Here is a 26,862-nt window from a genome sequence, read left to right as displayed (position 1 = left end):
TAGAGTGATAATGTACTTTCATAGATACATCGCATTTACTAGTCTCTATTACAATACAGGGACGTTAAAAGTGTAGGGAGCAAGACATGGTCTGAATATGTATTTAACAGTATTTTCCTGATTGTTTTTAACAGTTTGACGAAAGGTTGTATAATTAGTAGGACACTATTTTTCAGTTAAAATACCGTATATCGTATTTCATATTTTATTAAGTAAATTGGCAAGAGCAACGCAAGTAAGTACTAGCCCTTTATACTAACTATCTCTTTAAACTTAAACAACGAAGGTCTAAGAAAAGATTTGATTTCTTGCTCATGAACATCTTAAAAATCTGTATGGAAAATTGTGTGATTTGACCAGTTAGTCAGTGGCTACCGGTCACTATTTGGTACCAAAATGTTCACCCTCCTTTTAGGTATTGATCAACACCAATATCGTCTCTCTATGACTTACCATTCCCAAGATATTGACCAAAAAGTTCCTATTTTGGAAGATTTAAGAAGCCATATCTCGGGAACCATAAGTCATAGAGAGGTGATATTTGTGTTGATCATTACCTAAGAAGATGGTGAACATTTTGGTACTAGATAGTAAGCGGAGGTCACTGACCAACTGGCCACCGTTCCTCCAGATATTGGCAAAAAAAAAAAAAAAAAAATCCGATTTCAGGAGATTTAAAGAGCCATATCTTGGGAACCATAGTCATACAGAGATTATATTGATGGTGATCAATACCTAAAAGGATGGTGAACATTTTGTTAACAAATAGTAACCAGTGGCCACTCGTTATATCTTCATTTTTAATATATATATGGTGATAAGTGACAACTTAATATAGCTAATTCAACAGATCCCCTAATACACAGGTTCCAAATATGTAAATGTATTATGCAGGAGAGCGATCAGGGCGAAACTTTTTTATTTTATATATAAATAAAATCCATCCCAGAGTTTGGAACTCTTAAAAGTAGTTCTAAGTAGCGGTATTACAACCCACTGCGCCCCCCCCCCCCCAGAAGTCCGTCCTGGATCCGCCCCTGTTATCTATTGAATTTAATCAAATACATTTAACATATAATTTCATATAAATTTCGAAAAAAAAAATTAAGTTCGTTCTAGCAATGCTCTTCGAGCATTCTTAACTTTCTTGTTTTTTGTTCAAAGGAAAAAGCCAACAAAAAGGGCTTTGCTGCGTCTGCAAAAAGGGCATTGTTGTGTCTGCTGGTAAAAAAAGAAACATTTTTCCTTTCACCACTAATTTGTAACTGCGGAATATCGTAAATACTGAAGACAAAACAATGAAAAAGTAGTTGATTCTTATTACTCTTTTTTTAATGAATATTCCTTACTAATGAATATACCGTTTTCTTCTGAATCGAAACCTCTGTCTCGTTTTGGATTCAAATGACGAGTCTGTTATCCTGATCATGGGCTCCCGAAGGGGGAGGGCAGGGTGGGGTCCGGTCCCCTCTGGCTGACGAAAATGTATACGCAATATAGCAAACCACATATATTAAATACCAGACGTAATATAGCAACCATGGAATGTTCCCCCCTCTCCCTAGAAAATTTTCTTTGTGTGCCCATGATCCTGACTGGGGACCTTTAGCTTTTCTTCACCAGTATTTTGGCATGGAGTGACTAAAAATATCAGTTGGGTACGAGTAGTGCAAATCAAAGGCGTACTCATGCATAAAGAAATCGATTGTACAATTGATAATAATTTAGATCAACTTTAAGTCTAAAAGAAATCGATGAAATATAAGTGTCACTGTTAATATTAAACAAACTCAAAATAGTTCGGAAAATGTATCGGTAAAAATCGGTGTCCATTTGCCGATACCGATACTCCCAAAAGTAGCCGATATCACCGACACCGATACCGATATATTGATACATCCCTAGAAAAATATTCCTGACTCTCCATTCACTATGTTCTCCAGATAAAGCATCATGCAACGTCTAGCTCTTCCGAAAAATTAAAACCGTTCTGAAAGGAAAACGTTTTGACACCTTTCCTGATATTAAGAGAGCCACGACAAAGTAGCTGAACGCCCTTTCAATAGATGCCTTCCAGAAATGCTTCCAGTCATGAATTCAACGGTGAGATAAGTGCATTGCTAGCAAACGACAGTACTTTGAAGGAAATTAAATTAAAGGGTATATATATTTTTATCACACGACGTAAACTATACACAGTTGATCTTGGTTACAGCAATATCGTCTTCTACGACACTTCGTTTGTTGCGTCAGATTTCAGTGGAATCAATTAATTGCTTATAAGGCAAATTATTTTATCCTATGCTTACTACGACGTTCACAAATCCATCAAAGACGTGTATAATATATCCCAAACTCATATCTTAATACAGGCTTCATCGAATTTTCGAATCAGCTCAGGATTGTGGAAAACTCAGCTCAGCTGGGTAATGGATTTTACAATTCAATGTGTCCCAGCTTTTTAGTGTTTTTTTTTTTTTTTTTTTATTATTATTTTATTTAGGATTTCCGTTTTAAGTGGGGAAGAAGAGCATTTTCTATAATTTGAAAGCGATTTTACATGTAGTTTCTGATCGCAGGAAAACGGTTAAGCAGTTTGCAATGAATTTTTGAATATACAGTAGTTAGTTAGTACCTGCACTGAGCTTTTTTTCTTTTTTTTAAAATCATATTACTTTGATTCAAGGGCGCATCCTTGAGGGAAGGGGCAGAGGGAGTTCAAACTTACGTAAAAAGAAAATCCAGTATGTTACGAGCTCGCCAAATTAGGAAGGTGAACTCGGTATATAAACTCCTCATTATTAAAAAAATAAAAATAAATAAATAAATAAATAAATAAATAAATAATAATAATAATAATAATAATAATAATAATAATAATAATAATAATAATAATAATAATAATAATAATAATAATAATGCGCTCCAACGTTTTTGAAACTTTTCATTTTAAGGGGAGGGGGTGATTCTCCATAATTTTTCTGTTCAGTTTGGAAGTGATGTTGCATCTTGTTTCAGGGTGTCTATCGGTCACGAAAGTCACGAATGTCACGAAAAAGTCACGAAAACAGAAAATGGTCATGAAAGGCACGAAAAGTCACAAAATTTAGCTTTTGGTTTCACGAAATTTCATTTTGGAATTTTAGTAGACACCCTGTGTTTGTTTTCGCATCACGGGGAAGCTGTTGAACAGCTTGAAATGAGTTTTGTAACATAGTTTATTATGTTATATTATTTATTGTGTTATTTTGACTAAAGGGCCGCACTGAAAGTAGCGGGAATTTAAAATTTCAGGAAAAATTAGAATACCTCCTGAATACGTCTAGTTAGGATGATGAAATTGGGTTACATAAATACCTTATTAAAAATAAGGGAACATATCACTTCCTGTTTTTGAAAATTTCAATATTAAGGGAAGAAAAAAGGCGTTTTCTATAATTTCTTTCTTGACATTTAAAATCGACGATGCCTGTTATCCGGGAAAATAGTTGAACGGTTTGAAATGAGAGATTAAACGAAGTAAATACCTAAAGCTAGGATTTTATCATGTAACTTTCCTTAAGGGAGAACATAAACTGAAAGTATTTGAGAACAAGATGCTGAGAAGAATATTCGGACCCAAGAGGAACGGGAAGGGGGAATGGTGGGGACTTCATAACGAGGAACTACATAATTTATACGGTGTACCTAACATTGTTAGGGTCGTCAAGTCTAGGAGGCTTAGGTGGGCAGGTCATGTAGCTAGAATGGAAGAAAGTAGAAACGCTTTCAAAGTCTTGACTGGAAGACCCATCGTAAAAGGACCATTAGGAAGACCTAGGCGCAGATGGGAGGACAATATTAAGATGGATCTCGCAGAGATAGGAATACAAAGTAGAAACTGGATGCAGTTAGCTAAGGATAGAAGTCAGTGGAGAGCTTTTGTGAACGCGGCATTGAACCTCCAGGTTCCATAGGCCATAGAGTTAGTTAGTTAGTTAACTTTCCTTAAGGGGAGAAGGCGGTTCAAAATTCATGCCAAAAATAGAAAATGTTATGGAGTTGTTATTACTACACTTTCACTAATATACGTATTGGGGAGAGTTGAGTCAAGTATTTTCCATGAACCTAATTCTCCCCGTGCAAAGAACTGACATTTCAGCTAATATGAAAGGAAAAGTAATGCGACTACGTTCCCTTTGTTTTTGTAGAACATACGTAGGTATTAATATAAACAGATAATAAAATATCTTTTTCCATGTGTCAATTAATTTCAAATCGAGAACGTTTCGCTAAGTGGTTATCGTACGCACCTTTGGCGTTGAAGATCAGATTCGATTCCCACCGGGAGCTCACGTTAAGGTGTAGGAGCTGTGGGTCCACGTCTCATATAGCCTTGCTGCTGAAAGGGGCGCTAAACAAAATCACACCAGATCGCATCGAGAGAATGAAATTACTAAAGATATACCTTTGTCTTCTCAACACTAACGACAATCAGATCGTGAAACTTCCTAATTTTTCTTGCGAATCTAGTGGAATATGTGAAGCACTGTACAATTATTGTGTGTCACAAAAGCCCTTTAATCGTAAAAACCAGTTGTAAGAAAGTAAATTGGCAACTGAAAATTTAAAAAAAAAAATCCATTTCCAACATTTCAGGTCTTTTTTTAAGATACATTCAATCAAGTAATTTCTTTTTTTTTTCTAGCTTCTGAACTTGAGGCACTATCCCAGTATTTGCCTGACGTGTTTTCAGGAAACTAAAACACACTTCAGTCAGGACGGCTGACTCAGGGATTTGGATCCTAAATATAAGAGACGATTTTATCCCTGTTCTGTATTACGTAAAATTATCCACTCCTTTGTTGCTGCTTTAAAAAAATTGAATACTTACTTTCTTTCTGAAAATGAAAATTTAAGTGAACGTCAATGATGCAAAGTGTATCCCACGAAACACGAATAGAGCTTCACGGATTTATTGTGAGACATTATTTCTTCCTTTCTTTTCTTTCTTTCTTTCTTTCTTTTGTTGCTTTCGTTTGTTATTTTCACTTTTAATGTCTCATGATTATGCATCTGAGCTAAGGGACTGTGATGAAAAGATGAATGATAATGGTGGCATGACGAAAGTGGAAGAAACGAGATAGTGTATTTGTCCCCACAAAGCGCACTTGACGGGAGCTGAAATCGACCTATGGACTCACACCAGAGGTGAATCACCACGACTCCACCTGGAATTCCATAGTTTCATGTGTACAATAGAACATGAATGATTATATGGTAGTCCTGGGTTCGATTCCCGCTGGAGTCACTCAGTCGAAAAAGTGTAACACGCTTTTTCAGGTCAGTCATTCTAAATGAGGTTTTCCTGGGTTTTCTTTATTCACACCAGGCAAATGCCGGAGTGGTACCTAACTTATACGTCCCGGGCGGCTTCCTTCCTTCCCTTTCCCTGGATTGTGTACTCACCGTGGGACGTCATCCCTCAAATCGTGATGGGCTAGATGGCCTTGGATGCCGAAAGCCCAGAAATCTAAATCATAAATCCCGCTTACATGGTATTTTAAGTAGGAATATGACTTTAAATATAGCACAAAACTTAATAGAACCCAATATTGGGCAGTAAAATCCAATTTTACCAAATAAAATCCGCTGGACCGGGTTTTTAAATTTTTAAAAAACCTAGGTTTTTTAAACTGACACACAATCATAGTCATACGTCTTGCAAATAAAATAGAAAAATAAACACACTGCTGAACAAGACTGCACTTATTTAATATAAAAACACATTTGCACGTGACGTTTCGATCTTCTAGCTAAGATCCTCATCAGAGTGTACGTCTGATGAGGATCTTGGCTAGAAGATCGAAACGTCACGTGTAAATGTGTTTTTATATTAAATAAGTGCAGTCTTGTTCAGCAGTGTATTTATTTTTCTAGGTTTTTTACAACCCTGATTCTGAAACTAGGTGCATGTTGAGAAACACGATTGAAGAAAGTTATTAAAGTTATTAATTCAACCCAAGTTATGAAGTATATTTTTGAAGGTGATTTTTTTTTTTGGGGGGGGGGGGGTATTGTGGGCTTTATCCAAAAGAAAAACAACTGTGTTTTATTGGGCTGGAGAAAATTCCAACAACCCTGGGTCAGATAGTTAATTATTGCCAACCGTCAATGCTTGGTACTGAATATTAGACATATCGATTACAACGATCTTGTTTATAACGACATCATTATTAAGTCCCTTTGGTGTCGTTACAATTGAGATCAGTGGTTGATACAGATCTGTCACGAAGATACAATTATTTAAGGACTCCTTTTACAATTAATTTTTAAAATGTGAAATGGAAAAATAAGGAAATTTTATTTTTAATTCTTCATGCAGTACTCTATAAAAGAACTTCAGGGAAATCCCTCGTCAAGCATAGAGAAATTCAGAGCAATATAGTGCCCTCTGGCAGTTAAATTATTATCTGTCAAATATTTTATTTTTTAAAGTACTATAGCAAATCAAAGTGTCTGTTTATAGAAGGAGTGTTAATTAAGAGATATTCGTGAGTATCTATGTAATGAATTAATTACGTACTTGTTTTTTGTATATATGATGTTCATAATCTAAATTTTCCTAAGTTTTCAGTCGAGATTCACTCCTGTTTCTTATCAATTTTTCATACCTTTCTAAACCACAAGGAAAAGGTCTGGCAATCCCATTTGTTCTACTGGATTAATTGCTCAAACTCGTAGGATAATAAGTTATCAAAAATCTGCCTTTAGGAAAAAAGATTCAAACGAAACAAGTGTTGGGTTGTTAGGAAAGTCACAGAGGTAAAAAGAAAAAAAAAAAAAAGAAAAAGAAAAAAGAAACCTAATTGGTCTGTTAAAAATCGGTTATTTCCTCAATGGAATACAAAGCAGAAACTGGATCCAGTTGACTAATAACAGAAATCAGTAAAGAGCTTTTGTGAACGTGGCATTGAACCTTTGGGTTTCATAAGCCATAGAGTTAGTTTTTTCCTCCATTTGTTAATATAAAAGAAGGAAGTATTAATTGTTATATACCATCTATTCCTTTAGTTTTAGAGCTCATTCGTGACTAGGTGGTTAGCGTACGTGGCTTTGGCGTGGGATACCCGGGTTCGATTCCCGGCGGGAGCTCGTGCAGCCACGTTTGGCTGATATGCACTCCTTTGAAAGTTCTGAAGCTTTCGATACCGTACTGTTTTAACTGAAAATGGGAGTTTTCCCGTACACCAAGAAGTAGTCACAAGAATGTAAATATAAGTAATTCAGTATTATTCTGAGAAAATACCTGTGCGAAGAAGTTCCCAGAAAGGAGAGAGAACGAAATATAACAGATTAGAAATAAATAACCCATTACAAGTAAATACTTGTGCTTTATTATTTAATACATAAAACTACGTTAATATACAAACAGTAAAATAGTTAAATACTTACTAGACTTGTCTCTTGTTTATACTATTTCAGAATCAGTTTCAAATGCGAGAAAGTTTGCGGGAACTGAAAATTAACTAGATTTAGTTCACCATACTGATCTGAAAGTATTCCTGAAGTGACCAAAAGTCTTCAAATGATCTTCAAATTTTCGAGCACGTTTCTTTAGTACTTAACACTATCCTGAGGATCAGCAATCGAAAAACGTGCTCGAAATATTGATTATCATGCGAAGATTTTGGTCGTCACAAGAATACTTTCAGGTGAGTATTAGGGCAAATTAATATGTCTTTCTTACCTTCCATTAGCGATTATAACTAAATAGCGTTTGAGTCCTTGAAATGTAAGGGAAACAGAATGATATAGCCAATGAGGTAAAAATCTATTTTGATACATTTAACTAAAAGAAAGAAAGAAAAATGTATGATAATACAATATATTACAAATTATCATCAATATAAGAACAAATAATTATAATATTAAACCTATAACAAAGATGTTACTCATCATCATCATCATCATCATAGGTATTCTGCCATTATTGGCAGGTCACTTGCTGCAGCTGAGAAGCTTCCATGCTCCATGGTCTTCCGCTAAACTCTTCGTCTTCACATACGACTTCTGTTTTATATGGTCCAATTATAGCCTTCTTCGCCCCTCCCTGTTTTTCCTGCCACCATACCCTCTATGACGTCCCTCATGATACAGTTCCTTCTTAGCAAATGTCCCAACTAGTTTCTCTTCCTCTTCTTAATAATATCTAAAGTTGTTCTTTGTTTCCCATCATTTCTGATACTTCTCATTCGTTTTCCGCTCGACCCAGCTAATTCGCTCCATTCTTCCCCACACCGACATTTCTAAAGCTTCCAATCGTTTTGCGTAATGTCCATGTTCCTGTCCCATACAGTACAATACTCCACACTAAGTATTTTATGAGTTTTTTTTCTCAACTCTTTATTCAAGGTCCCACAAAATAGTATTTCCTTTACCTCCTAAAGGCTTCTTTCGCCGTTCCTTGCTTTTATTTTACGTTCATATTTCATATCATTACTAATAATACTACCCAGGTATCGAAAACTAGTCACCTGTTCTGTTTTTTCCCCTACTACTTCTATATCTGACACTAACTTTTCCATTCACCTTCAAAGATGTAACTAAACTCATTAAAAAGTACTTATTCTGAAAGCGGCCAGAATTATCGAACTGTGGACGTTTCGGTGAGAAGTTTTTGCTTTCCTCAGCACAGAATCTTCCAAGAAATTAACATCGTCTGTGGAACTACATCTGGCTGATTATCTCCCTCTGAATATTTCAGTAGTCTTTCATATCAGTGAATATCAAAATATTCCTGTAGTCACATAGAAAAATAGGACCGTATTCATAATCAGCCTTATGTATGAGGGGGTACCAAAAGAAACCGAATTTATTTATTTATTTATTTATTTATTGAAGTTATTTATTCACATTTTAAGTACAAACCTTCAAAAACCCGTTAAAATACTTTCCACTTGCACTAATACACTTGTCTCATCTTTTTATTCCATTTTTCAAAACCTTGTTTAAATTCATCTTTTGTAATGCTCCATCGTTTTTTCTTCACCTCAGCAACAACAGCAAAACAATTTTCTTTCATGTCTCTTTTCATTCTAGGAAACAAAAAAAGTCTGGATCATTTCGGGACCCTTCGTTCAAAGCGCAACATGCTTCCACGCGACCTTGTTTTTGTTCAGCAGTCAGCAGTCGTGGCACCAATTTGGCAGCTAACCTTTTCATTCCCATATCTTCTGTCAAAATTCGCTGCACTGAACTCCCAAGTCACTCCAGACAGCTCTACAATTTCTTCAATGATCCGTCGTCGATCTTAGTTGATGATTGCACAGTTTTTTCAACATTTTCAAGTGTTTTGGGTCGTGAAAGGACGACCAGAACGAGGTTTGTCATCAATTGACATTTCACCATTTTTGAAACGAGAAAAGCACTCAAACACTTGAGTTTTCCCTGTAGCATCGTCCTTGTACGCCGTTTGTAACATGTCAAGAGTTTCTATTTCAGTTTTTCCGAGCAAAAAGCAGAATTTCACCGCTGCATACTGTTCAGGAAGCTCAACCATTGCAAAAACGATGATTACACAGAACAGTTGTTACTATAAACTCTGCCGAAACTAGTTCTGACCTTCTTCAGCGACGACACTCGGCTTACTGACTCAGGAATGTTTGCTCTTTGCGCTCCTAGCAGCAAAACGCGGTACTACAAAAGCTATCCCCACCAAAAATTAGTTCGGTTTCTTTTGGGTACCCCCACGTATAAGGGCTCATTACACAGTTTAGAAAATTTCTTAACAAATATGAAATATGGCGTCTAAAGGCTGACAAAGGAGATCAATATGTAATTATTTCGAAACAAAGACATGCTTCCGGTATTTTAAAAATAGCTGAGAAATGCAATTTTGTTTCATATCCGCGTAACTCATTGCCACAGATCACAAAAGCCGTACAATCGATAATTGATTCTTCTCCACTATTGATTGACTCCTGAAAAGATAAGGTAAAAATACATGCACCTCGTCTCTCGATTATTTATGGCATTCCAAAAGTGCACAAGCTCGACATTTCCCTTCGTCGATCATATCAGGTTTTAACCATCCAGCGTACTTATTATCCAAATGGCTATACACAAAACTTAACGATTACAACAGTGGTTTTAAATATGTTGTTAAAAATAGCCTTGATGGTAAACAATAGTTGTCTTCACTTGTAAATGCTGATGCCATATTGTCTGCATCCATAGACGTTGGTATGTATCCGTTCATACCGTTGGAGCTTACTATCAATAGTACACAACCTTGGCTACTACAAAATGGTACATCTGCCTATGAAACTCATTTTTTATTACGACAGCTTGAGGTCTGCTTAATAACCAATGTATTTCAATTTCAATCCAAACCCAGAATGACGGTCTAGCCATGAGGAGCACACTATCTCCGATACTGTCATTGTTTCAAATTAACGTCTGTTTTACAACAGGGCACATGTAAATATATTAGATATTATCGTTATGCCGATGACATTTTACTACTTGTACATGATGAAAATACGGTTTTACGAATATTTGAACAGTCTTTCTTTTTTAGATTTACTGATTACCCGATCGCACAATAAATTTATAACAAATGTATAAAAATCCACTGCAGACACTACTTACATACAGCAGCAGTATGTGTATCCACCACTGCAAAGCCGATATTTGAAGGAATCTTTCATAGGGCATTACTAATTTGTTATTGTCCAAGTGACTTCAATGGTGAAATACAGTTTTAATATCAAACAGGACAAAAGAACGGTTATAAGTTGCTTACATTACAAAAATGACTTAATCAAATACGTAGATCGGTGCAAGTTCCTAAAACAACTATTCTCTAAAGAAGCAAAAACTTGGATAGAAATTCCTTGTTTTCCACAATTATCGACAAAAATTTAACGTATTCTTGCAAAGCATAACATATCTGCTTCCAGTAACCCCACAAAAAGTTAGAAAATATCACCAGCATTAAAAGTTATTTTATTTATTCACTAAGGAAGTCAGGTATTTGTTGTGCTGAGTGTGAATGTGAATTTTCATTTATAGATCAAACCAAGCACAATATTAACACCCAAATTAAAGGACACATTAGACAAACAAAAAAGTCACAAGAAGAGAGTATGTTGGGATTGTCACTTCTCCTGAAGCAATATACATATAATATAAGACAGGTTAATGTAATAGGTTCAGAAGTTAAAGAATCATTCTTTACTCATAAATATAAACCGGCTTCTGGCAAATTTGGAATCTGGCAACATTGAAATAATCTTACTACCTACTTTTGTATTTTTGTTCTCGCAACAGTGACATAACATAGACACCACTCTTCATTCAAGCTCAGTTCTTTCTTTCGTCCACTGTGCTCTGCTCTTTCTTTTTACTACTCATTTTTTACGTTACACTCATTTGGTGGTATGTATTTCATTTCCTATACCATATTTCTCTCATCCGTTTTTATGTTTGTTACCTTACCACTGAAGATGAAACTAGCTCGTTCCAATACGTTTGGAGAATATTTAGTTTTCCTACGAGTTAAATGGCAATGGAGCATGTAGAGTTGTGTAGCGGTTACATTTTTTTTTTTTTTTTTTTCGAATCCAGATTGTAAAACGGTTATAATTTAACATTTTAGAACTGGTCAGCGTTTGGCTGACTTTTTTGGCTAAATAATTTGAATACTTGAAAATGCAATAATTTAAGAGATGTTAAAATTGTATTGACTTCTCTCATGAAAATTGAAATTTAGAAAGAGGGATTTCCAATCAATGTGGAACGCGCAGCAGGTAATTTAAAGGAACAAACTTTAGTAGCACACAGACTTGTGTATGATTCAGTAGGTTCTTTCGGTAGCCTTGAGAATCTATTCCATAAGCAAATTCATGATTCACTATGCACGAAATGCTCAATGCTCATTTTGTAGAAATAACAAATCAACGACGTGAGCAAGAGGAAAAGAAAAGAAAAGAGGCTGAACATAAGAAAAATAAAGATGATCATTCTGAACAGGCTTGAAGCTAAGAAGACTAAAATATTGAAAAGGAAAGACAGCGTTTGTTTATTACTATTGTATTTTTCTAAAGATATGTCGGTATACCGGTTAGTTTTATGTACATACATGCACCCTTTTTCTATGAGTGACTTTATCCTTTCATATGTGACGTAACCTTCATCATATGACTGAAGTTACAGATTGAAGTTTCAGGGAAGTTGTTTAATTTCTTCTTTTACTCAGGAATTATTATTAGGCAAGTGATATATAATTTCATAATAATATATGCTGTATTTGTTTTTATTTTATAACCCGCGATCGGTCCTGCCGTTAGAAAAAAATCTAACAATAATACACTTTTAGCTATAACTTTTTTCGTCTCTTTTTTCACTGAAGTTATTTTTAAAATACCTCCCCATCTCATGCATTGTTGTTTTGGTACAATTGGTAGGGATTGGGCAGCTATACCGGAATGGATTTCGTGTTTGCATTAAAGATAAAATGGTGTGTTAGAAAAAATCTATACACGCGACAGATGGCGTTACTCCATAAGGCGCGACTGATCGCGGGTTAATTATTCTTGTTAATTAAGGAGAAACATGACTTATGTATCATCATGACTTTTTTTTTTTTTTTTTGTCTTTGTTTGTCCTTTAACATGAAACAGTCATGTGGCTAATTACGTATCAGCAAAAATGTTCTGGAAAACCGGGAAAAATCAGGAAGAAATTCTTTCCCGTAATTTTTGTCGCCACCATGTTAAAGGTTAAAGGACGACGTAATTTTTCTTAATTAATGGAAGCTTTTTCTTTTCCCCTTTTGCAGGTTCGTTATCTCCTACTTCCCCATCGAGTGGAGGAGTGCCTTTCACTCATCTAGAACTTCTAGAGGCTACTCACAGAGGGCTTCATAAGTTCGTGCCTCGACATCATGATGAAATCGAAATCGAAATAGGTGATCCAATTTATATGCAGAAAGAGGCGGATGATTTATGGTGTGAAGGTAAGGAGGCAGTTTCTGTTCTGTATTATTAAAGAACTCACTAAACTGTAGTTTCTATTCTGCATTAAGAAACCTACTAAACTGAAATGGTATAACCGCCACCGCTTCAGAATTAATTTTTATGGACGCTCTGTATATTTCGTAAAGACAGTAATTATTATTTTCAGTTTATACTTTGTTCTGCGACGCAAATTAAGTTCTTTCTTCAGTGGGAATTGCTTCTTTCCCACACAACTGGACAAAAAAGTCATTCATTTTTTTTCATATATATATTTAAAACATTGCTTTCTGGTGAGAACATTTCAGTGAGCCACAAACCTTTTCAGTGGATTTAAAAATATTTGTAATTATGTAGATTCAAGAAACGTCATCATCATCATCATCATAGGTATTTTGCCATTATTGGCAGGTCACTTGCTGCTACTGAGAATCTTTCATGCTTTACGGTCTTCCGATAACCTCTTCATCTTCACGTACGATTTTTTTGTTTTGATTATTATTATTATTATTATTATTATTATTATTATTATTATTAAGTATTCTGCCTTTTAACAGGTCCTGGAACTATTGGATTTCCACGTTCATCGATCTTCAGATTCCTCTTTTAACTCCCAATATTTTCTTCTATATTTTCAAATCATCAATCAGTTATGTTCTTCCTACTCGTCGCTTTCCTTTCATCTTTCCTTCTATGGCGACATGAGAAGACAATTTCTTCGCAAGATGTGTCCAATCCAATTGTTCTTTCTACGAAGGATGGTGGCTGGAAACGTCCTCTTCTCTCCTATTCGTTTTTAAACGTCTTCGTTTGTTACTCTTTCTGTCATTTTATCTTCTCCATCTTCCTCCAACACCATCTTCTTTCAAAGCTCTCTAAATATTTCTTCTCTAACTTCCGTAATTTCCAAGTCTCGGAACCATGAAGTCCAATGCTCCATACATAGCACTTGATCAACTTCTTCCTTAGGCCAATATTAAGGCTTCTAGTTAAGAGTGATTTTTTTCTTACTAAATGTTTCTTTGGCTATGGCAATTCTCGACCTAATCTCTCTGGTGCAGTACGTGTCTTTCGCCAAAATACTTCCCAGATATTTGAAATGATCGATCTCTTCAAGTATTCTTTGTTCTACTCTGACCTGTAAGGGCGAATTTCCACGTGATATTCTCATGACTTTCGATTTTTCGATGTTGATTTCCATTCCATATAGTTTTCCAGTGTCAATTATTTTGTCAATCAACTCCTGTAGTCCTTCTTCAGTTCTAGCTATAATAACTGTATCATCTCCTTACCTGTTCTTGTTAATGATCTGCCCTCCACTCTTAAAATCTCCAATTCCCGTTAATGCTTACTTCATTAACCATTCACTGTAAATGTTGAATAATTGGGGCGACATACTACATCCATGTCTTGAGTCCTCTTCCAATCTCCAGACTATTGGTTTCTCCTTCATTCAAGCGTATCTTGACTTGTTGTCCCATGTACAGGTTGCGAATGAGCCGTCCGTCTCTCCAGTTGATCCCTATTTCCTTAAGTATTTGAAAAAGTTTCGTCCAATTGACCCTGTCGAAAGCTTGTTGCCAGTCTATGAAGCAGAAACACAACTCTTCCTTTACGTCCAGAACTCGTTCTGAGATAATTCTCATCAACCCAATGGCATCTCTGGTGCCTTTTCCTTTCCGGAATGCGCACTGATCTTCCTCCAACATCTCTTCCATCTTATTTTCCAGTCGTCTATTTTGTATGTCGCGCAATTATCTTTCCATGTGGGAAATAAGTCTAATAGTTCTGTGATCGCTGCACTTCTTTGCTTCCTTTTTCTATGGTAATGCAATCATTGTAACATCAAGAAAACCCTTTGGCCATTCTCCACTCAGGTAGATCTTGTTAATAAGGGAAGTCAGTACTTTCAATGCATTGTGTCCTAATCCCTTGAGTAAACTATTGGTATGTCGTCGTCTTCAGTGGCCTTTCTCCTTCGCATGTCCTTGATGGGTGGTACTACTTCACTTTTCAATATGCTGGGTCCTTTTTCATCATCCACCTCTTCCTCTGCTTCAAACGCAATATCTTTGGGGCGATTCTTCTGGTCATATAGATCTTTTATGTATTCCTCCGAAACTATAAGAATCCTTTGATGGACAGTGACTACATGACCTTGCTGATCTTCGATTCCAAATGTGCGTATGCATTTATTAGCTTTCCCTCCTAATTCTTGTGCTTTCTGATACATCAGATCATATCTGCCGCGCCGTTGAAGTTCCATTATTTCTTCACATATCTGGTCCATGCACTTCTCTTTGGCTTTGTCCGTCTTTCTTTTCAATTCATTATTCAGCCTTCTGTATTTCTTGATGTCCGTGCTTTTCGCCCTTCCGCGTTCTTCAATTTTCTTAAACATCGCTTCAGTTATCCATGGTTTTCTCGATGCTCTTTCCATTCTGCCATTGTTATTGTGGAGTGTGTCAAGTAGAGTCTGTTTAACTTTTCCTCAACTATTTTCTGCATTGTCTACCATATCGCCAATCACACAGAATTTGTCCATACTTCTTAGACGCTAAGTTCCATTTTCGATTTCTCCTCTCACTTTCCTTGATTGTCTTTAACCAGGTTTGCGTTTCCGCCACTAGGAGGTTGTGATCCGAATCGATATCCGCTCCTGGTAGTGTCTTTACGTCTTGTACACTATTCCTGAAACGTTGCTTCATAAGAATGTAATCGATTTGGTAGCGTTTCTTATCTCCTGTGGACTTTTCCATGTGTACAGCTTGGATTTTCTTTTCTTAAACCACGTGTTCGTCCCCACCATATCCTTTTGCCTGCAGAAGTCGATAGGCATTTGGCCCCGTTCGTTTCTTCTACCTAGTCCAAATGGTCCTACCACCTTACTTGCGGCTCCTTCTCCTACTACACTGTTAAAGTCTCCCATTACTCCCAAAGTTGACCTTACCTCTTCCCTCCTGGTGCAATATTTCGCTAATCTCATCATATAGTACTTCTACTTCATTGTCATCATGGTCGCTTGTTGGCATATATACTTGTATTACCACAATATCCACTGGTTTTGTACTTTGTTTTACAAACATTAAGCGGTTACTGCAGCGTTCCACTTTGGTTTCACTTCTTGCTACTTCGTTCTCCATTGCTATCGCAACACCATTCTCGCCACCTTAACGCCACCCGAATAGAATATTGTGTAATTTCCCAATATTGTCTCACCTTTTCCTGGCCATCTCACTTCACTTAAGCCCAGTATGTGTCTTTACATTTGTCCATTTCCACTTTTAAATTTTCAAATCCGTCCATACGTCGTAAAGTCCGTACGTTCCAGGTTCCTATGCTGAAATGAAAGTTATTATTATTATTATTTTCTCCTCTGATGATTCTTCCCGGAGTAGTTCCACCCGGAGATTCGAACGGGGGACTATTTTACCTCCAGAATTTTTTACGTCAGGAAGAACCATCATTATATTTGTTCTCTTCCTTCGTCCCTTCTGGGAAAAAGATAATGTGGTAGTATTCCCTTTCCTTTCCACATCTCCATGCCGTTGACCACCTGATGGTTCATCCGCCTTTTAGGACAGTTCCCCTCCTAAGAACAAGAAGGTGTCCTGACCTCCACCTGCTTATCCGCCCTCCGAAAAGGCCGTTACACTTGGTAGAGGCTGACTCCTTATCCCGGGAGTCAGTCGATCCCCACCTGCGTTAGCCGCCTAAATCGTCCATTAATTGTAGTCCCCTTCGTCTCTCTCTCTCTCTTTCCTTCCACCATACCCTCTTGCACGTCCTTCGTGATACATTTCCTCCTTAGCCAGTGTCTCAATCAATTTCTCGTCCTCTTCTTAATAATAACTAAAATTGTTCTTTTCTCCCGCACCATTTGTAACACCCTCTCATTCGTTTTCCACTCAATCCAGCTATTTTTCTCCATTTTTCTCCACACCTACATTTCAAAAGCTTCCAGCCGTTTTTTGTAATTTTTTGCATAATGTCCATGTTTCTGATCCATACAGTACAATACTCCACACGAAACATTTTATGAGTATTTTCTCAGCTCTTTATTCAGGATCCCACAAAATAGAATTTTCTTCCTCCTAAAAGCTTCTTTTGTCATTCCTGTTCTTGCTTTTACTTCACGTTCACATTTCATATCATCACTAGTAATACTACTCAGGTATCGAAAACTAGTCACCTGTTCTATTTTGTCCACGCCTACTTCTATATTTGACACCGACCCTTCGTTCCAGGAACATGGTTCCTGATATATATTTCAACTGCTAATGTGCATATCATTATCAAAGATAATAAGAAACGAAAGGAAGATAAAATGGTTGAAAGAGTGTAAATATAAGATCTTACTAAATTTAACAATCATACTACCATAGAATTCCAACGCAACACCCAGTAAAAAGCAGTGTTTATATTATATTTTACCGTACTTTATTTTATTATTATTTTAGTGTACAATTGGAATTGATTTGTATTGCGGCGTTGGTATAATAGTTGAATTCTTATAAAATTTTGTCTTTACTCCTTTAAAATCAACTTACCTCGTTCTTGTACTCTTGATAACGACTCTCTATAAATTATCAAAAAATATACATTGGAAATGATGTTTCTTTGATCTACGAAACTTTAAGTAGGTTTCAGTGTTGAGAATGTTTTTCTGTGTGCACTCTGTCATAAAGTAAACTATATATTTTAATTATTATGTACTTTCTGTTCAGATTTGCAACGTCGTAGTACTTGGAACTGTTTTTGGTTTGGTTAATTTTTAAAGTAATGCTATAGATAAATTTGATCATATTATTAAACAAAATGCCAATATTGGTTACTCACTAATTAGTTACATTTCATAACTAGGTGAAGTTCCCGTTCTGATTCCGTGCAAAGCAGATTAATTGGCATATTCGGATTTGGGTAACTCTCGTACTTTTGGATTGGCTAACTTGTGAATTTGGAGTACATTTAATTTCTAGAAATCTCAAATCAAGCGGTTTAAAGTAGACCTTTCTCTTCGGCCTCCATCATATCGAATTCGTACAGTATTTCCAAGATTCAGAAGAAACATGTAATAATAGTTGAATTACAGTCTTCCCCCTGCTTTCTACATAATTATGCCACAATTTGTGCAGCTGAATAAATAAAGAGCTAATTATATCTTGCCTATGTTTGAGATAAAATAAATAAATAAGTAATTAGTTCGGAATTCAGTGTCTCTTTTCAGCAAATAAATGGGTGATGGGTTTGGAGTTCATTGTTTCTTGTTAGCAAATAAATGGGTGATTAGTTTGGAGTTCGTGATCTCATTTCAGCAAATGAATGGGTGACTAGCTATGGTCTTTCACCTCATATTTCAGCCTGTAAATATTCATTTATAACTTAGAGAAATAATTCTAGTGTAGTAGTATTTATACGTAGACTCGAGATTTATATAGTTTTTTTTTTAAATTTTATTTTAATTTCAGGAGTCAATTTACGAACGGGGAGACAGGGTATATTTCCTTCGGCATATGTAGTTGATATGGACTACAGTGACTTTGATCCGAATGTGACGAAAGTGAAGAAAGAACGGTATCTTTTAAGTTATTTGGGATCAATTGAAACGCTATATCATAAAGGAAACGAAGTGCTTTGTCAGGCTGTTAAGAAGATCGTCGAACGAGGGGACTACGGATCACAGAAACCTCACGCATGCATTCTGGAAGTGTCGGATCAGGGTATTAGGATGGTGGATAAAAGCAAACCTGCGGTAAGTATACATATATGGAATACAAGGTGTGACTATTAGTATCCAAGACTGACGTCACAGCACGAAACCGAACACTCGCCCGAGAGAGGCGCTGCTGGTATCCGAAAGGTAGCACATCTGCACATGCTCCCCGAGGCTCACGCCAGTTGAAAACAAGAGCTTGGGTGGGAAAGACGCGTGGAAACGTATCTGGTGCAGTATTGTTGTCGAAGTGATAAAGTGGTGTTGTGGAAGTGCAGAAATGGAGCAAAGGGTGAACATCAAATTCTGCTTCAAACTGTGCAAAAGTGCGATAGAAACACGTGCAATGTTGAAGCAAGTGTATGGTGAGCAAGCATTATCCCATACCATTTGAATGGTATGGACGTTTTCGGGACGGGCGCGAAAGTATTGAAGATTACGCCCACACCGGAAAGCCGATTTCCGTGCGTACGCCTGAAACAATTGAGAAAGTTCGCGAGCTTGTAACATCGGATCGGCGAATGCCTATTCGAATACTGACCAGTGAACTGAACATCGACAAAGAAATGGTTAACCAAATTCTGACGCAAGACCTAGGGAAACACATGGTCTGTTTCGCACTGTTTATCGGACGAACAAAAGCAACTTAGAATGAATGCGTGTGGTGAACTCATCCACAATGCTGACGCTGACCATGTTTTCCTGGATTAGATAGTAACGGGTGGCGAATTTTGGTGCTACAAATACGACCCTAAAACCAAGAGACGAAATGCAGAATGGCGTTCTCCCAGCTCCTCTAAACAGAGAAGTTTCGATTTCAAAAATCAAAGGTCAAAGTCATGTTAATCGCTTTCTTCGATAGTGAAGGATTTATTCATCATGAATTTGTTCCACCTGGCACGACTGTTACAGGACAGTATTACGCAGAAATTCTTGCCCGACTCCGACAAAGAATTCGCAGAGTACGTCCCAGATTTCGACATAATGGGAGTTGGTTTCTCTTGCACGACAATGCCCGCCCCACATTGCGTTGCCAGCAAACGGTTTTTTGCCAAGCATGAGGTCGTGGAGCTGCATCATCCGTCATACTCTCCTGACTTGGCCCCCGCATACTTTTATTTTGGTTCACACAACTCAGAACTGTGATGAAAGGAACATGGTTTGTGGATGTTGAAGACATCAATAACCACGTGATGTCGACATTGAAGAGCCTTACGAAAGAGGACTAAAAGTTGTTTCCACAACTTATACAGTGGAGCACAGAAGTGTATTACGTCAGGTGCGGATTACTTCGAAACATACTAAAAGGATACGTTTTTCACATAATCTGTTCTGGTGTTATTAGTGCAGTCCTGGAAATAATAGCCACACCTTGTATTTTTAATATACATAATACATTCTGAATACATTAAATTAAAAAAAAAAAAATGCAGTAAGGGTGTGCATACAAAAATTAGGTTTATAATACTGATTTAATAAATCTCGCAAGTGATTAGAACTACAAATCCAATTAAGAAGAATGTATATGTTAAAAAAGGATATAAGTAGTAGGTGAGTGCACTAATCTTAGTGTTTATATATATACACAGGGTGTTAATGAACTATACTAACAACCTCTAAGAGGCGATTCCTCACATTAAAATAAGAAAAAAGTTCACATGGACCTATGGCGAAAAAGTGCATAGTTTCAGAGCTAGGGCTGTCCAAAATCGCAAAAAAGCTAAATTTCAATAGGCCCTATTTCGAATTCCAGAAACTGTGGATGGCGGTTCTTATCAGTGTAAAGGAAGCCACGTATACACAATCCAAAAGTGCATATTTCATCAATCATGATATGTATTTCGTCACGGAATATTTCACGCTTTCTTAACTCATAAGCGTGAAAGTAAACGTCGCACCATGCTTTTTCCCGAGTGCGAGAGACCGTGCTGCTGACGATCCTTAACACTTCCGACATCGCGCCAAAGGATTCCGTGTTCACTGCTATCAAGGCTTATCGTTTTCCTGCTTTGGACCAATCATAAAGTCAGAGCATATCTCAAAATTCGATTGATGGCATATCTGAGAATTTCACCCTGCAGGGAATACTCTGCACACCCATTGAACATTAATGAAATATGAATTTTTGGATTGCGTATGCATGACTTCCTTTACGTTGATAAGGACTACCATCCGCAGTCTCTCGAATTCGAAATAGGGCCCCTTGAAATTTGGCTTGTTCGCGATTTTGGACAGCCCTAGCTTTGAAACTATGCACTTTCACCATATGAACTTTTTTCTTATTTTGAAGTAAGGAATCACCTCTTACAGTTTGTCGGTATAGTTCATTAACACTATATATATATATGTGTGTGTGTGTGTTTGTGTGTGTGTAGGTATACAGGGTGGCCCAAAAGTAGGTAAAACCCTTCTTTGATCAAGTATAACATTCTAACTTATAGATTTATTTGCTTCGGCTATTCCGAGCTTAAGATATAAGTAAAAAGACATTAAGAACAAATAATAAAGAAACTAAGTCTAGCTGATGGATAGCAATAAGAAATGATATAAAAAGCAATGAGTTGATCAGTATCGGACTGCATACCTACTATATAGATATAGATATAGATATAGATATAAATATAAATATACAGGGTGCATCATTTATAATGTCCAACCGTGATAACAGAGAAACCAAAAAAGGGAGAAAAGCGAAACTTTGTACGAAGCAACTATAAAAAGGGAGACATCTTTGCATGTATTAAATAGAAACACCCAACAAACAGTGTTGCCAACCCAACAAAGTTATGTTTTTTTTTGTTTGTTTTTTTTCAAATGGCACTGCGTCAAATTATTACATATTTCAAATCAGCATGTCAAACGAAAACTTAAAATTCCACGTTTTTTATTCGATTTTGCAAAACTAAGGATGTTACAGTATCAGAAACATCTCAAGTTTGGAAACCTCTATCACACATACAGCACAACTGAGATAGACAGGATAATGCACATTGAAAGTGCCTTAGCGTTGGATGCTATTGTTTCATATGAATAGGAACAAAGTTACAAAGGCTTGAAAATCTAATTTTTTTCGAAAGGTTTTATTTCGAAAACATATACTGAGACGAATATCATATTTAGTTACTTGGTATGGTTTGCAATTGGCAAACAAGTCATTTTGCCGTTTACAGCACTTCACTATCTCAAACCGTTCCGGAGATATGAAAAGTGTAGCTGATGTTTGCAACACTGCTTGAATCATGTAATTACGAAAACTTGTAACTACAACTACTAAAAGCCAGGAGCGGATTAAGGCTTTTGGGATCCTGGAGTCAACTTTTCAAGGGGGCCTTACGTTACGAATAATTCCAGCACATAAATTTTCTTTGACTCCCAGAGCCTCATTGGCTTATCGAAACGCCGAGAACTATGCTATTATATTTTAATGTGCTCCAAGTTTACAATAATTAGTTTAGTTACATTTATTATTAACAGTTAAGTTTTCATATACTGAAGTGGAACACAAATGCCAAACACAAGCCAAATGGTCAACACAACAAAATAAGTATTGTAAAGATTCTGGTGGAAGAAGACTTAGTTCTAGCGATACTGCCAGCGGAAAAAATAGCATGGGTCTGATGCCTATAAGTTGATTGCTATATTTTAGTACTAAAGAGTGGGATTTTTGGGGTCCCCGGAGACTAGGCTCTATTGGCTCCGCCCTTAATCCGCTCCTGCTAAAAGCTATTGCTGTAACACTATAAAAGAGAAGGAAAACAACAATCATTATAAATATTTTCACAAATATGCCATTTTCAGCAATGTTGCGAACTTTATCAATGTTTATCATATCTCCAGAACGGTTTGATATCGAAGTGTTGCAAACGGCAAAATGATTTGTTGGTCAATTGCAAACCATACGAGTAACTAGATATGATACTTATCGGAACCTTTCGAAAAAAAAAAAAAAAAAAAAAAAAAAAAAAAAAAAAAATTGGAAGCCCTTGTAAGTTAGTTTCTATTGATTCGAAAGAGCTTATTCCATGACCATGGCATCCAACGCTAAGGTACTTTTGACGTGCATTATGCTGTTAATTTCCGTTGTGCTGTATGTGTGATAGAGGCTTCCAAACTTCGGATATTTGTGATACTATAACATCCTTAGAGTGCAACACTGCATTGTAAACGTGGTATTTGAAGTTTTCATTTGATATATTGATTTGAAATATGTAATCATCTGACATTGTGCCATTTAAAAAAACAACTTTTATTGGGTTGGCAACGCTGTTTGTTGTGTGCTTGTGTTTAATACATGCAAAGATGTCCCCTTTCATATAGTTGCTTCGTGCAAAGTTTCTCTCTCCCTTTTTTGGTTTCTCTGTTATCACGGTTGAACATTACAAATGATGCACCCTAATAAAATAATAGGAGTAACCTACAATATACTGGGAACAGCAAGTGAACATCGGTGCTAATAATATTTTCATAATATTCTTAAAATGATACTCTTGATACTAAACGTGTGTGATCATATTGTAAAAAAGGGAATTAAGCCATTGTATGTCCCTGAGGAAGAGCAGAAGCTTTAAGTTGTTCAACTTCATGTATACCAACTGATATGGAAAAGAAGGGTAATCTTCCTGTGAAAAACATTAATATTGGTTTTCGTTGCATATGCTGCTTTTAGGAAATGTCAGCCAATAACAGATTTGTATTTTTTGGAGAAGTCACCTTTAAATTATAAATTGAATAGAGCTCTTTTGTGTTTGGATCGTAATGTTTCTGGATCTGATGTTGGAGTGAATCGCATGAACTAGTTGAAAACAATCAGTTTCATATCGGTAGTATAGATAGAGTTGTGAGACAGATCAAGGAATTTTATTCGAATCAAAATTGTAAAGCAATCATGCGTCATTATTCTAGAACTGGTCAGCGTTTGGATGACTTTTGGCTAAATAATTTGGATACTTCAAAGTGCAATGATTTAAGAGATGTTAAAACTGTCTTGATTTTTCTCATGAAAATTGAAATCTAGAAAGAGGGTTTTCAATCAGTGTGTAATGTGTAGCGGATTATTTAAAGGAACAAACTTGAGTAGCGTCCAGACTTGTGTACGATACAGTAGCGTCTTCTGGTGACCTTGAGAAGCTATCTGTAATGAAATCAATTATTTAATTATGCACGAAATGCTCACAGTCGTTTTGCAGAAGTAACAAATCAACGAAGATGATCATTCTGAACGTGCTTGAAGCTAAGAAGACTAAAATAATGGAAGATATGCGTAATATTGATGAGCAAATAAAGCGTTTGGAGAAGTGAAATGCATTACATAATTACATAATGCTATTGACTTTATTCTTAAGATATGTTGTTAATGATGTTAATATTAGGCACTGGGTTGATGAGAGTTGTATCAGAACGAGTAAAGGTAGAGTTGTGTTTATGCTTCATCGACTGGCAAAAAGTTTTCGACTGGGTCAATTGGATGAAACTTTTGAAAATACTTAAAGAGATCGGAGTCAACTAGAGAGACCGACGACTCATTCGAAACTTGTACGTAGGACACGAGTGAAGCTGCGCTTGAATGATGAAAAAACCAATAGTGTAGAGATTGGAAGAGGAGTCACATGACACAATTTTTCAACATTTAAAGCGAATGTTTAATGAAGAAATTGGAATTGGGGATTTCAAGATTGGAAGGCAGATCATTAACAAGATCAGGTATGCAGATGATACGGTTATCGTAGCTAGAACCGAAGAAGGACTACAGAAGATGATTGACAAACTAGTTCATATTGGGAAACTATATAGAATGGAAATCAACATCGAAAAGTCGAAAGTCATGAGAATATATCGAAGAAACACTTTCCTTATGGGTCAGAGTAGAACAAAGAGAACTTGAAGACGTTGATCACTTTAAGTATCTGGGAAGTATTTTGACGAGAGACTCTTAACTGCACCAAAGCGATCAGGTAAAGAATTGTCATAATCAGAGAAGCATTCAACAAGAAAAGATCGCTCTTAAGTAGTAGACTTTATATTGGACTTGAGAAGAAGTTGCTCAAGTGCTATATTTGGAGCATTGGACTGTATGGTTCAGAGACTTGGACATTATGGAAGTTAGAGAAGAGATATTTGGAGAGCTTCGAAATGTGGTGTTGGAGAAAGATGGAGAAGATAAAGTGGACAGAGAGAACAACAAATGAAGATGTTATAAAACGGATAGGAGAGAAGAGGACACTTCTATCCAGCATCCTTCGTAGAAAGGCCAATTGGATTAGACACATCTTGCGAAGAAATTGTCTTCTTCATACCGCCATAGAAGGAAAGTCAGGAATAGGAAGAAGAACGCAACTGATCGATGATTTGAGGAACAGAGGAAGATATTGGGAGTGAAAAGGGGGAGCTAAGGATCGAAAGACGTGGAAGAAACATTTCCAGTTTTTTTTTTTTTTTTTTTTTTTTTTTTTTTTTTTTTTTTTTTTTTTTTTTTTTTTTTTTTAAGTTCTAGGACCTGCCGAAAGGCAGAATACTTAATGATAATGTTGTTAATATAGAACAGCCTGTTTTATGTACGTACATCCAACCTTTTTCGGTGAGTGTCTCACTGTGACTTTTTTCTTCATGTGGCGAAACTTTCTAACGTTATGGGTTAAAGTTTCTGGGAAGATAACACACAAAGAGTGTAAAAGTGAGTGACTCGGCCGGGACTGGAACCCGGGATCTTTGGCATACTGTGTCGATACGATAACTACTACGCTGAAGTGCACTGGGTAGTCACTCACTTTTTCACTCTTTGTGCGTTATAGAATTCACACCTGCAGAGGATCTGTTGTGTAAAAAATTCCCAAGTTTCCTTCTTTCATTAATATATTTCATGGAAAATGTTTAATTTCTTGCTTTGTACAGGAATTTCTATTAGGTTAATGTTCTGTAATTTCATAATAATTTATTTGATTTTATATTATTCATTTCTCTAAATAATTATATTATTTATGTATCATCGTTGTCTGTTTTCTTGGTCTTGCTTTTCCATGAACTTGGAAAGGTCTGTGTGTGGCTCTCAGGAAAATTTTAAAAATTATACTGGAAAACCGGTTAAAAACAGGGAATTTTTCCCCGTAAATTTTGTCGCCAATCATGTAAATCAAATTATTGGAAGGTTAACTTGAAAGAGTTACTTTGTTGATTTCGTCTGTAAGAGTTTTCTTGTAAAGTTTCGACCATGTATCCTGTGACTGTTCACCAGGTTAAGTTATTCATATGAAGATTAAGAGCTCCTCCGTGGCTAAGCGGTCAGCGTACGCGCCTTTGGTGTGGGAGACGCTGGTTCGACTCCCGGCGGGAGCTCATGTGGTTCAGATTCCACGTTAATCAGTAGGTCCATGTCTCATATAGCCTCGCTGCTGAACGGGACGTTAAACTCAAAATCAACTCAACTCATATGAAGATTAAGTTGAATCAGAGTATCTGAACTTTCCATTCTTCACATGATAAGATTAGATTTATGAAATATATTTGAACCCGTTCCCCTTCTTAAGATATACATTTCAATGAAACTATAATGATATAAACCCACAAGATATTCTATTTTGGCATGAACTTCGAACCTTCTCAGTATACGTATTTTAACCAGTGACATGACAAAAACAAGCTGAAGTAGGTACTAAATATGTTCTAAAATTCATTTTAAGATGTTCAACCATTTTATACATAGACATAAAGCAAAGGGAGTTTACAACTCAAATTAAGACATTAAAAGCGAAATAAGCAATATTGCACAAGCAAGAGATCTTAATTGAAACATGTAGATATTTTAGTGTAGCCTTGTCACTTTATTGATGAATGTATAAGATGTCTCATATATAGTGTATGTTTCAGTGTCAGATGTTCGTAGGTAATATAATAATTGTAGTATTTGATAAATAACATATCTTTGTTGAAACTGGGTATGGATATTTTAAACGAGCCTTGCCATTATTAAATGAATGTGTAAGTAGTATCATATCTTCAAAGTAATTGATTGTCAGGCGCTCGTGCGTAGATATTAATCATCACAGTATGGGACGTTACTTAGATTGTTATGGCAGGTAAGTGGAATATACGTATAAGCAATTGATTACTACTTGTCTCTATAGAATAAATGTTGTCATATATAAATATCTACCGTTA

The 26,862-nt window shown here is 36.3% G+C and overlaps 1 protein-coding gene across 2 annotated transcripts in view; it reads left to right on the top strand.

Moving 5' to 3' along the window:
- The window catches only part of Aplip1 (JNK-interacting protein Aplip1), a 72,585-nt gene that overhangs the window by 38,098 nt on the left and 7,625 nt on the right, over window positions 1-26,862 (top strand). For both annotated transcript variants that reach the window (XM_081727628.1, XM_081727627.1), the window contains 2 exons: window positions 12,824-13,000; window positions 18,467-18,750. In XM_081727628.1, coding sequence (XP_081583754.1) covers window positions 12,824-13,000; window positions 18,467-18,750 — 461 coding nt within the window. The remainder of the gene's footprint in view (window positions 1-12,823; window positions 13,001-18,466; window positions 18,751-26,862) is intronic.

Source organism: Thermobia domestica, chromosome 10 (genome assembly GCF_964235325.1).
Source record: "Thermobia domestica chromosome 10, izTheDome1.hap1.1, whole genome shotgun sequence".
Classification (NCBI taxonomy): Eukaryota; Metazoa; Arthropoda; class Insecta; order Zygentoma; family Lepismatidae; genus Thermobia; species Thermobia domestica.
The sequence above is the reverse complement of the archived record's forward strand: the minus strand, read 5'-3'. Positions and strand labels throughout refer to the sequence as shown.